Below are 12,095 nucleotides of genomic sequence, written 5' to 3'. Positions count from 1 at the left end.
GATTTAAAACAGGTAATAAATTATCTGCATCAAACAACGTTTTGTTTATTATACGGTCATTGTTTAAAAAGTGTCCATTCGCGCTCAACAACCCGCTCTCTACACCGAGCATAGTATTAAATACATAATTAATTAATTGCCTTAATTGTGTGCATGCCTAAGAACTAGCAAAATGCGTCTAAAAGAGTAAAGTTTGAATGGTTTCAAATGAAATGTTTTACGATATATGCTCTACTCTTTAAAGTGTTTCATTGTAACCTCCGAAATATAAACAGTGTATTTTAAATTTATGATGTACAAATCCATGAAAGCAACAGTACATTTTTAAAGATCACCATACTTAAACTGTACTGCTGAGTCATTAGGGCAAGAAGTAACTGACAGGTTGGTGGGAGAATCGACCCATAGTCTGACCCATGTGTGACTTACCTGGGCGGATTAAACACAACATGCATTTTTATTTAACTATGACGTAAAATACTCTAACGTGCTGCCATAATAATCAGGTTCTTGTTGTTAACTTTTGAAAAGACACGAATTAAGATCTATATAAATATAACGTACAGAATATTCTTTCGTGGCGAAATTCAAAAACACTCCGCGTGTTTTATAGACACTAGTTTTCAAAAAAAAAACTAGAAACATAAGGAAACAAATATCGGTTATAGGCAGGTACACAATTTAGATAACTGCCGTCAGACAGAAGTGAGTAAATAGTTTTATAGATTAACATGTATTATTAAACCCATAACAAGCCACATTGTATCTGCGAAGTACCTATGTAAACACGCGTTTTGCCACAGTCCCCATGCGGTAACGTTCACATTGCTGTCGAAATTCCGGGATTCCAGGCTGGCAAAGTGCTCATCTGTCCTCATAGGGAAAGACAAGTGCTGGCACACTTCAGAAAATGATGCCACACTGTAAACACACACATGCTACAAGCAGGAAACCTGCTCATTACGAGTAAAGAAACGAGCATTACCTTGGAATACAATTTGGTGACGAGCCATCTATTTCCCAAGTGGCGAACAGGTTCATCGGTACAGGTCTGTTGAGCGCCCCGCTCCCGGGAAAGCTAAGCCGGCCACTTCTCTCCGCCATGGTGCAGGATAGCAAAGCTTTACCAACAGCGTGTTATGTGAAAAAATATGAGGAAAATATACAGTCACTTAAATGTGTCTTTAATGAGAACGCACGATAGCTGTTATTACGATTTGTTGGTAGGCTACAGTTTAATGCATATAGCATGACAACACGTTCACATCTCCCTGGCCGTTTCCATGTCGGACTCTTTAGGTGCCTGCAATACCGCACACTCACCAGCAGCGGCAGGAAGTAACGTCACTGCAACTACTGAGCAGAAACGCTGCAAATCCCATAACATTTTCTTCTTTCATTTTATTTGTCTGCGGTTAACACTTAAATATGCTTGCTTGCATTAAAATATGTATACAAAATCTTATTGCATATTAATTACAGTATGTAACACTTACGCATATATCGACGATATCCACTGCGGTATTTTAAAAAGACTATTTATGGTAAAGATCAAATAAACTATACTCTATACTAGGGATTGCGACGTTTATACGTGTTTGTCGTATGTTATGTTATGTTAGGGAAGTGTTGCTACTTGATGTCAAACATTTTATTTGTTGTTAGATTATAATTATACAAAATATAGCTAGGTAATACAGAGATGACCTAAATCATTCTGTTCGCAATGTTTCAACTATTATATTAAACAAAAGGACACTCTTTTCTGTTTTCAAGGACCAACAGTACATATCGTCCTGTGTAGGGCCGCGGTGACGCTAGAGCTTATCCTAGGAATCACATGGCGCGAGGCAGGATACACCCTGCACAGAAAGCCAGTCCAGCACATATATCTAGCACAGGCAGATGCACTTGGAGCGATTTAGATACCAATCAATCCTTTTGAAGTACAAAACACCATTAACTGAATCAATAAGGTCCCAACTGAGCAAAACGTTTCACGCTTACTTTAGTAAACCCACGTTTGGAGCCTGCGTCTGTGGTCACCCTTCCCATAGAAATCGGTTTAAGTAAAACGCCCTGATTTAAGTATATTATATTTGTCAATGACATCCGTTTCAGTTGGTCGATATAAAAGGCAGCTGCTGCCAGTACCCTTTAATCAGTTTTTAATCTCGGAATACTACAATTAGTTTTTTCGGTTTCAATTTTGAATAGTCTTGCTGACTAGTTGCCCAAGAAAAGAATTACGGCTGTATGTCCAACGGCGCCTGCATGAATTTTGATAGGGATGGTCATTAGGGACCATTTGTATTTATAGGAGTGGCCGCCCTTCTCCGTCTCTTCTATGGTTCTGCTTGGAAAATAATCCATATTTATTACGTGTATATTTTTTGGTGCGGGATGGTTCCAGGGGTTGCCACGCACAATAATCACTGTAATTTGCAGACGCTTTGTGTATAGCACCATCTACTGGAAACCCAAAGCCTTACACGCACTACCGTTGCAGTATTAAAGGATGAAATTGATAGCGGAGATACAACTAAATACACGGTTAAATAAAAATGACTGCGTTTATAAAACACCGAACAAAAGATCCAAATTTGTAAAACAAGTTTCCATACTGTAAATCGGCACCTGGTAAGTCCAGCGGCAGTAATATATATATATATTTTAAAAATAACTGCAAAATGTCAGCTAAGCAAACAAAGGTATCAGAAAAGGGTGACAAAGCAGATCGTTCTTTATTTGGTGCACAGTACCTTGAAAATGTCGCTCCCCCCACACAACTTTCACAATGTTTGATTAACCAACTGAAATTAAACCCAAACAATTTAGAAATTAGAGCGTGTCCATATGGCATAGTTCACCTGGTACTACAGGCAAGCACTTACCAACCGAATTACCAATTACAATTACTTTATGGTGGAGGTCTCATCGTGGGAATAAAGGGCCATTACATACAAAGTCTTAAAATGAATAGGATGCATAATTACCTTCAAACCTTAAATTTTCCAGTTCGGCCAATAGCAGAAACTTAAAACAGCCAATTTTGCAAGGAGAATCGAGTACTATCATGGACTAAAATAAATATACTATTAAAATAGCCAAGCCTACAGTGGGTACACTTACATTTATTTCTCACCTGCATATACAACAATATTAATAGCAAAAATTTTTCAAACCACACAAATAAGGTAATTATGAGGGGGAAAGATGAGTCATTTGGGTACATTGCATGAAGGTAAATAATTCATATAGTTGACCATAACGGCCCCTCAAGATGCTGAGAAAATAGAAAAAGTCTTATTTCAAAGTATTACCATCAATCTAAGGGAGAATGTTGCTTACTTGGGTTACAGATAAATTTAAAAGAAAATTGCAGACTTCAATGGTGTAGTCACATGCTAGCAGACAGAACACCACTGCTATTCGAGAAAGAAAAGAAACATGGGCGCATCAGGTCACAGTCACTCGTCAACAGACAGCAGCAGCATCGCTGAGGACTGCTGCAGTGGACATAGAATGGTCTTCCTCATTCTCTAGCTTTACTGTTGGGTCTGAGAGGGTGAGCGGGACTGAGACTTCTTCCTCTGTGGGGGGGGAGAGCAAGAGCGAGACCTAGAGCGGGACAGGGAGCGTGGCGCTGCACGGTTAGAATTCTTCTCTGGAGTGCGGGTCAAAGAGCGGGAACGCGATCGGGAATGATTATGGCTCCGGCTCTGGCTCAACGACTTGGACCGTGATCGAGACAGGGAGCGGCTTCTGGAGCGAGAATAGCTGCGGGACCGAGAGCGACTCCTACTTTGATAAGAGAAGAGGAAGAAAAGGAGGGAAGGGGGAGAGAGGGAAAAAAAAAAAGATTAAAACGAAATTCCTCCTATAATCTATTTTGGCCAGACATCTACAAAAAAATAAACTGGTTGTCGATAACTAGCAAGGTTACATCATGATGCATGAAGGAAATTTAAAAATACATACTTTCTCTTGCGATCCTCAGAGAGCTTCAGTTTGCGTCCATTCAGCTCTGTTCCATCTAGTTTATCAATAGCATTCTTCATGTCGCTGTGAGACGCAAACTCAACCACCCTGGTTAGACAGAAAAGCACACGGGGCAAAGGTACTGACACCAGTCTTGAGCAGATCATGGAAGTTAAGCAGTTCTACTTGTATTAAGCAATATTAAAGCTGATGCACAGTCATGTTCCCTCCACAAAACATCTAGTTTTCACACTTACCCTTCATTTTTGTTGGTTCTGTGAGCATCCACAAAAGTAACCTCTCCAACTTTCCTCATCAAATCTTTCAGGTCCTGCGCCATAAATTAAATTATTAAGATGGAATAATACAAACAAATCTTAACACCTTCTACAACCAAGAAGTTCATTTAAAATTAGAAAAATCCACCTTAAAAAAAATGAGATGAGGCAGCACAAATACATATGCAACAGCCCCTACTTCTGAAGTCCAGGAAAGTAACCAAAATGAGCCATTTACTCAAAACATCCCCAATCTGCTTAGTTAACAAGCAGGTGGAGCAAGGAAACTGATACTATGAGAAAGACGATACCTCAGAATTTACCTATTTAGTCCAACTTCAAAATTTGAGATTAAATACAAGTTAAAATAAATCCAAAAATAGGTTGATAAGGACAGGGGATGCAAAAGGAATGAAGAAATATGCTATTTTTCAAATGAATTTAGTTAAATAAAATTTCATCTAACCTTCAGAGCCTAATTTATCAGAGCTTCATGCAAGCATTTGTCTTGCACTTGACAAATGTCAATTATTACCAGCTGAGAATTTGCATTTTTTTTTGCCAACTATAGTATTATCCATTTAACAAGCAATCCATTCCCCATTCTAGTTTTATACCCTCCCCCCATCGGTATAACAAAACTCAATCATGTGAGTTATGGGCTACTTACCGTTCCATACCCAGGAAGACATTAGCAAACAGCCACTTGTCCAAATAGCAAATCGGAACCAATGCAGTGTTAAGCCCTTGAGAAATGACCGTAGCCTTGTCTCGGAATCCAACCTCCACAAGTACGGAACCAGACAGCAAGTAGGAGGGACGCACCCAGCTGTCAACATCCCCATCGCCAGCAACAGAAAAAGACCCAAACAGGAGAGCGCGTGGACGTGGTTGGACGGGGGGGAACTGCAGGCGGGGATGCCAGACCACAGACCCTCCAGACTGTGGCTACATTCCTCCTAAGGCTATCCTGCGCTAGACCTCTTTCACCCGCTATGGGGCCCAGCCAAGATATAGACCACCGGCAACTGTGTGTAGGGAGAGGCACCACATGGACACTATTCAGGGCACAACCAGGAGAAGACGCTATGCACATCAGACACCTCCCCTGCCCAGTCGATACATGGGTCCCAGCATGGGAAGGGGGGCCGTGCATACAACTCCATAACAAGAGAAATCAGACAAGAGCAGCTGTTAAAAAAACAGAAGGTTTAAGATGTACTTGGTTAGATTAACCTTTGTGCATAATCAAAGATGTAAAGATTAAATACAAGATAAAAATTGCTCTGCCAACTGATCATTCTATTAATGTAATCCATCGGACTTCATAGGTTTACTGATTCCATGTGTCAAAAATAAAAAAACCCTTACCATATAACTGACATTCATGTCATTAACGAAAGCTGCTTTATATAAAAACTATGGTATGTCATTAAATAGATTCTGTTCAAAACAGATTTGTTGTTAAACAAATGGAAATTTTCCCTCACCTGCCAGCTGATCCGAGATGAGAGATTCTCGACAAGGAGTCTGTGTTCTGTGCGTACAGGTGGGCCATATCTAAGGAAGGAGTTCAGAGTTAACTGAAGGTCAAATGCAACTTAAATTCACAAGAGGTTCAAGGTACATATTAGGCTAATCGTGGCCAAGGTGCTTAGTCAGTTATAAATTGGTAGTTTGAGAACATTTTCATTTCTCAATTAATTACACCAGCACAAGAGAGTAGTTAAGACAAAGAATGTCTTTTGGCTCGGTGATACCGAACTCCGATATGTTGCTGGAAAAACACCCAAACTGCCCAAGCAAGTTAGTCTCCCCATGGCATAGGAGCACTGGCATGAGAGTTTGATATTGAGAGGACAACTTAAATACAATTTATACTATTTATTTGGGGGGACGAATGAATCCAAATTAAATATTGGGGGTCCCAGCTGCATTAAAATTACACTGAACCATATATTTTGTTTGTTGGACATCTATTTTCTGAGCATGTACATTTACCTCAAAGCAATTTTCATGATCATACAGGATTTGGATTTAAATTTATTGAGTCAACTACAAGCACTCAGTACTTAAACAAATTAAAAATGTCCTGTTCTGTTACACAAAGCTGCAACATAGGACTCGTCATTTTCATAAGTGAACTTCACTAGAGTACAAAAACAACCCGCTATGTTAAAGTTCTGAGATTATTCTTGCCAATCCCTTGCTAGAAGAAGCTACAGCTTTCCATTAGGTGATTTTTCCTGGCTGAGATACGTAAAGCAAAGTAATGTGGAAACAAGATAAGACCACAAATAAGTAACTAAACAGCTAACCAGGACAGGCTAAACTTTTCCACTCATTTCTGCTGTGGGCGACCATAGTGGCACTGCTGCCATTCTCTGTAGAACTACTGCATCATTTCTTGATTAGCATTAAACTTCAACACAGGGGAAAAAGTGCCAAACTTTTCTAGAATTGGGAGAGTAACTGGCATCAGATGTGCGCTAAGGAAGCATTTCATTCAAATCGCAAGTGTAGTAATCAACTGAGTTATTGATCATGAGACTAAAATGAACCGACATCGTTATAACAAATAACCAGATATATTCCCAAATGTGCATTTCACCAGGAAATGCATCTGTCTAATCAAATTTGGATTACCACACCAGGTTTTCATTTAGTGATCAGAACCTGTATGTACATTTAGTGAAATTTGGAGCTTATTTTTTAATATGGTTATATAAATTAATTTTTTTGCATATTTTTAATCTCACAAAACCTATTAAATCCAACAACTACGTTATTTAGGTTATTCATTAATGAAGCGCAACAGTCGTCATACCTGGAACCACTGCTGCGAGGTTGGCGGTAACTACCAAATCGTGGAGAGAACCGCCCAAACCCAGCTCCAACTCCGCCAGCACCCCTTCCTCTACGGGACCGTGCATGTTCAATCGTCACTCTGCAGGTACACAACCACAGAAGTGGATTTAAGCTAACATGCAAGTTACATTTGTAAACAGTCTTACGAAAGAAACAATATTTTAAAAAGTATACTGCTTTGGAAGGAACATCACAGAAAATATTCAAACTTTTTCTAACAATTTAGTACTCGTGTCAAAGAGGTACTCATTTCATACTCATGAAACGTGAAACGTTACTCATAAAGCACACCGCTACATCGATAATGTTACCTTTCACTGCAAAGCTCTTTCCCATTCAGTTCATATACAGCATCATCAGCATCTCGGTGATCATCAAACTCCTAATACAAGGCAAGAATATAATCAGCATCTCGCAAAAGGCTCAGATCTTTATAATAAACTTAGCAATGAAACAAAAACAAAAAAAATTCAGCCTTACAGTACAATACTCCACAAAATATAGATGTCATGCCACCCCCTCCCACACAATATCCCTGTGGAGCTGCACATTGATAAAGATGCGAATTATAACTTCCCTGATCCTACCTACAAAAAGTAAAAATTCAAAGTTGTCATTGCAAAAGCATATAAGTCATACAAAGACACAGAGAAAATTGTGGTATTTTACTTGTTTCAGCACAGTAGGCTTTTCCAATATGAAATAAATTTGCTAGAAGCTGTACACGAAAATACACGTTTCCAGCAGGGCAACAGCCAATCACAATATCACAAATCAGGGAGAGAATCTAGAACCACAAATGAGAATTATGAGAAAGTGACAGCAATAAAGTGCCTAACAGCTACAATGCTAGCTGCCAGGATATTTCTGAATATCTTACACATTAAAAGTGGAGACAGAAGACTTCTGTTCATTGTCCCAGTGATGCTTCTGGCAAAAACTAATCTAGCATCATGTGATTCCTACTCCTAACAGCTGTCTAGTACAAATGATAGATAGGACTTAAAAGGGATTTTCAAACATTTTCAAAAGCTGGAAGCATTTAGAAGTGTTCATATGAACTATAAGCTATCCAACTGCATTAGGCCTATTATATTTTTGCCATTATTATTGATCAAAATAGATGATGTTACCAACCAATTAATTTTCAGGAGACTGGGTAGATTTACCAAGCACCATGCAAAAATACTGCTTGAAGGCCTTACCACGAAGCCAAATCCATTCTTGAGGTTGATCTCCCTTATCCGTCCATACCCCTTGAAAAACTTTTCCACATCCCTTTCTCGTGCATGAGGGCTCAGGCGACCGATGAAGACACGACATCCACTCATTGTCTGGGGGGGGGATTATGCAAAGACAAAAAAAAAACAGTAGAAAAATTGTTACCTGGTTTGTCAATTCTAATCAAGAATTAAACTGAGCCGAACAGGAAAGATCAACATGAAAAGCACCAAAATATATTTAGTTAAAATATATTGACCGGAAAATAAAATCCTCCACATGATAATCATTTATAATAAATGTATAATGCCCAAATAAAGTGTCCTACTTTGTAATGAATTGATTCTAGAGATCCACCGAAACAACAGTGACTGGAATCAGCTGATTTTCAGCGTGCTCAGCCTGGACCACAAATCCGGTCAGTCTCATGCATTTCCAATACCAAACCGGTCCGTTTTACATTTGCACCACACGTCATACAGACAACGGCGCAGGCAGCCTCTCAGTCGCGTGCTCGCTCACAGCCATGCGCTAACTTGTCGTTAGCGTGGAAGTTCTTTACTGTGAGTGAACACAACACAAAGCTTGCAATTTGTAATACACGTAAAGCCAAAATAAACCATGAGAAAGTGGAGAAACATTGGAGGTAAACGTTAAACTCATTAACCACACACTAGATAATCTTGAAAAGGAATAATCATTAACCTTACTAGCTTTTCAATTTTAAAATGTTTTAGTGAAACTAACCGGCCGCGCTATAATGTCCATACAGTATGAAGGTATGAAAAAGCCTGATCATAATAACATTACCCCACACCTATTTGGAAGAGAATAGTACACTTCAGTTTTATTTAGAGGTTTGTAACCGATGAGCTTGTTTTTATTTTAAGACTGGTAAAACAAGAGAAAAAGGTCAATGTTGTGTTATCTGATGAATTTAAAAACATACTGGAAAATGATACAAGTAACTGACATTTCTTTCTTAAATCTGCTCGTCTGGTAACGAAAAATATATCAGAAAAAGTCAGATTTGTCATTGTTCATTGTTATTTTTACCTCTTTCCAATCACAGAGCACTTTGAGACTTGTTTAACAGAAGATTCTGTAATTTAGTACAGTTTGGAAGAAATGGTAAAGTTTAACAATTTGTTTTATTATGAAAATAAAATTTGTATTGAAGAAAAGTTGATTTTGGTTTGTATATGCTGTCAATTATAGTTCGTTAGAAAGAACATGGGAATCGGCGGGTCACACTTACAAAAAAAATTAATAAAATGAATTGGCCAAGAAAATTGCAATCGGTCTCTCTCAATTAATTTCACATGTACCTAGAACAAACAGACCAGTAGCTAACTAGTTAAAAGCAAAATGTGTGTTTGATAATTTTTGTTTGAAATTAATGTTGATGCTTGAGTACACTGAGCATTATTTTCAGAGAACACGCATCACTGCCTTACTATAAAAATGCATTTTTAATAGTAAGGCATATTAATGGTGGAACATTTTAACTTGTTTCAAAAAATATAAACTGTCATAGTCTTAAGAGCTTCTCACTTCCTAATTAGTTATTTTTTCTGCAACCATATGACCTAAACTCAAGTGACTGTCAAAATCTAAACGCTCACAATGTCATACAGACCTAAATGTAGCACTGATAAACCGCATATCTGTCGAGGCTGTAGTTGGTTACCTATAATGAAATATTTCCCCTTATTCAGTCATGCCAAGCAATAAAAGAGAAGAAAACTTGAAATCTTTTGCGGAGTCAAATTCATCACCATCACATTTAACTAGGTGCACACTGGAAACTGAATTACAAGAAAAATGCTAAGGAAAAAAAAAAAAACATACACTTAAATTTTAAGAATATGCATTAAACATAAAAAGTGGCTGGCAGAGCAATCCTGAGCAAGGCCCTTAACTCCGAAAAATGCTCCGGAGCGCCAAATAACTGTCTGAGCGCTAACCCCCACGCTTTGCTGTCACCTATGCGTGTTAATCCCACATAATAGTACGATGGAATATGCGGAAACGAAACACTTCCTATATAACAGTACTCATATTTATAAATAAGACCACATAAAATATCATTGTCAAGGGATGAGCATATGAACAAAACAAAAAAAAAAAAACACATTATCGTCTTCTGCTATCATTCATTACTTGAATGGTTTGCTAGAGACTAAATCGAGTTGTTACTTTAACCATGTGGTGGTCCGTTTCGAAACAAAGGATAGAGTTTGGCAGCTATTACATATATAAAGCAAGAGAGCTTCCGAAATCGTCATATTTGAATACAAAGGGCATATCTGTAGCATTAATTAACCAGCTTCACTCCGAAATGTTAAATTCAGCTTCCGTGGAAGTCAACTTTCGTTTTGGCCAGTTAATAAAACACGTTACATATCACCAGCGGAGGACATTGCGGCCCAGTCATCCAAACCGCTAAACCTTACGAACCACCCCCTACAAAGCCGAAACACTCTCCTCACATCAGCGCTGAACCATAAGCCTTAATAAAATAGCTATAACAAATATACTCTGTTGTGCAATGTTGATAAAAATATGTTACTACACGGCATTGTGCCGAGAGACTTACTCGACGCCGACATTTATGCAACTAAAAAACCGTCGTGCAACTAAAGAACCATCAATAACGATGATTTAACTAGGAACTGTCCTGTACCTGTTGGTCCGTTTTACTTTGTTGATCCATTCTGAAAACATAAGAAAATTCACAGGGACAAGTAGTAGTATGACATTGAAGCGCTATAAATTTAGCGACAACTAGTTTTGCTAACAGTCTACGTAGGCCTCATGCGAAAATGCACACCGAAGATGTATTCTTTATAGGACAATTTTATATAATTAAATTCTACACTAGTCCAGACAAAAGTAATACGATGACACTATGGTTTTATTTTAAATCAAAATACCTACTATCGATCGAAACTCTGGCTAAGACAACGAGGCATTTAACAAGCAGTTTGTTTACTACGAAGTGTACAATTTCCTTGACCCAATTTTCAGATGGTTAGTGAAAGACGTAAGGTGCAGTGTAAGACCTCCTAAACTTGTAAACCACATTACACCGAATAACGATAAATAGAAACGCTGTTTATTTTCACCCACCTCTTCCTTTTAAATCGCCCCTCGTTCGCTGCAAAATGGCGTCTTTAGACGATGTGTACAAATGGCGATCAGCTACTCGCAAGACCGCGGAAATGTAGCCGCTTTATGCTGCCAGCGTTCTGGCGGATATAGAATGAATGACAAATGACGTAACCAATAGTGTGAGACGGGAGAATTAACGGCGGAACTGAGGAATTTTTAAAGCGTAGACTGATGAAGAAACGCACGACTATCATCCATATTTCCCCATTTCTGGAAATAGTTCTCAGGGGAAAAATGTACTTAAATACATTTTTAAGAAGTTTTTAAATTTCCCAAAATGCTCTATATATATATATATATATATATATATATATATATATATATATATATATATATATACACACATACACACACGTGGGCCTGTGTATTCTCTATGTCAATTGTATAGGATATTTGTGTTGATTGATTCATGAGTAGGTGTATGTATAGTATTATTTACCAGGACTATGACTAAGGTGAATATTCTGAAAATAAAGGGTGTACTACAACTGGATACATTTTTGCGTAGAAATCAGGTTTGCATACGCTATGATTCACATGTCACAATGCTTAACCACTATATCATTGCCCAGG

At 38.2% G+C, this 12,095-nt stretch overlaps 2 protein-coding genes across 8 annotated transcripts in view; both read right to left on the bottom strand.

The window, feature by feature from the left end:
* Positions 1-1,324, bottom strand: part of pacs2 (phosphofurin acidic cluster sorting protein 2) — a 35,769-nt gene extending 34,445 nt beyond the window's left edge. For all 3 annotated transcript variants that reach the window (XM_023836031.2, XM_023836030.2, XM_023836029.2), the window contains exon 1: positions 986-1,324. In XM_023836031.2, the coding sequence (XP_023691799.2) occupies positions 986-1,104 (119 nt within the window). In that variant the 5' untranslated portion in view covers positions 1,105-1,324. The remainder of the gene's footprint in view (positions 1-985) is intronic.
* Positions 1,325-2,725: 1,401 nt separating this feature from the next.
* Positions 2,726-11,634, bottom strand: srsf5a (serine and arginine rich splicing factor 5a). Of its 5 annotated transcripts, none has more exons than XM_023836015.2 (8): positions 11,481-11,634; positions 8,333-8,461; positions 7,439-7,509; positions 7,087-7,206; positions 5,750-5,819; positions 4,239-4,312; positions 3,982-4,089; positions 2,726-3,804 (listed from the first exon to the last, which is right to left on the bottom strand). In XM_023836015.2, the coding sequence occupies exons 2-8, from the start codon at positions 8,456-8,458 to the stop codon at positions 3,549-3,551; spliced, it is 825 nt and encodes a 274-aa protein (XP_023691783.1). In that variant the 5' UTR covers positions 8,459-8,461; positions 11,481-11,634; the 3' UTR covers positions 2,726-3,548. The 5 variants fall into 5 exon arrangements, 4 of the variants coding, with proteins under 4 accessions (XP_023691783.1, XP_023691784.1, XP_072555185.1 ...); XM_023836016.2 differs by having other exon boundaries at positions 2,726-3,801; XR_011982545.1 differs by lacking the exon at positions 2,726-3,804 and having other exon boundaries at positions 4,025-4,089; positions 4,930-5,819.
* Between the last annotated feature and the right edge of the window lie 461 nt (positions 11,635-12,095).

This window comes from Paramormyrops kingsleyae, chromosome 14 (assembly GCF_048594095.1).
Source record: "Paramormyrops kingsleyae isolate MSU_618 chromosome 14, PKINGS_0.4, whole genome shotgun sequence".
Taxonomy (NCBI): Eukaryota; Metazoa; Chordata; class Actinopteri; order Osteoglossiformes; family Mormyridae; genus Paramormyrops; species Paramormyrops kingsleyae.
This window is presented reverse-complemented; position numbering and strand designations above follow the sequence as displayed.

Coding starts and splice junctions, on each gene's coding strand:
- srsf5a (XM_023836015.2), bottom strand. CDS start 8,458: ATGAGTGGATGTCGTGTCTTCATCGGTCGCCTGAGCCCTCATGCACGA. Junction 5,820..7,086: donor CCTCGCAGCAGTGGTTCCAG/GTATGACGACTG, acceptor CTCCTTCCTTAG/ATATGGCCCACCTGTACGCA. Junction 4,313..5,749: donor CATCTCGGATCAGCTGGCAG/GTGAGGGAAAAT, acceptor TTTATGGCGCAG/GACCTGAAAGATTTGATGAG.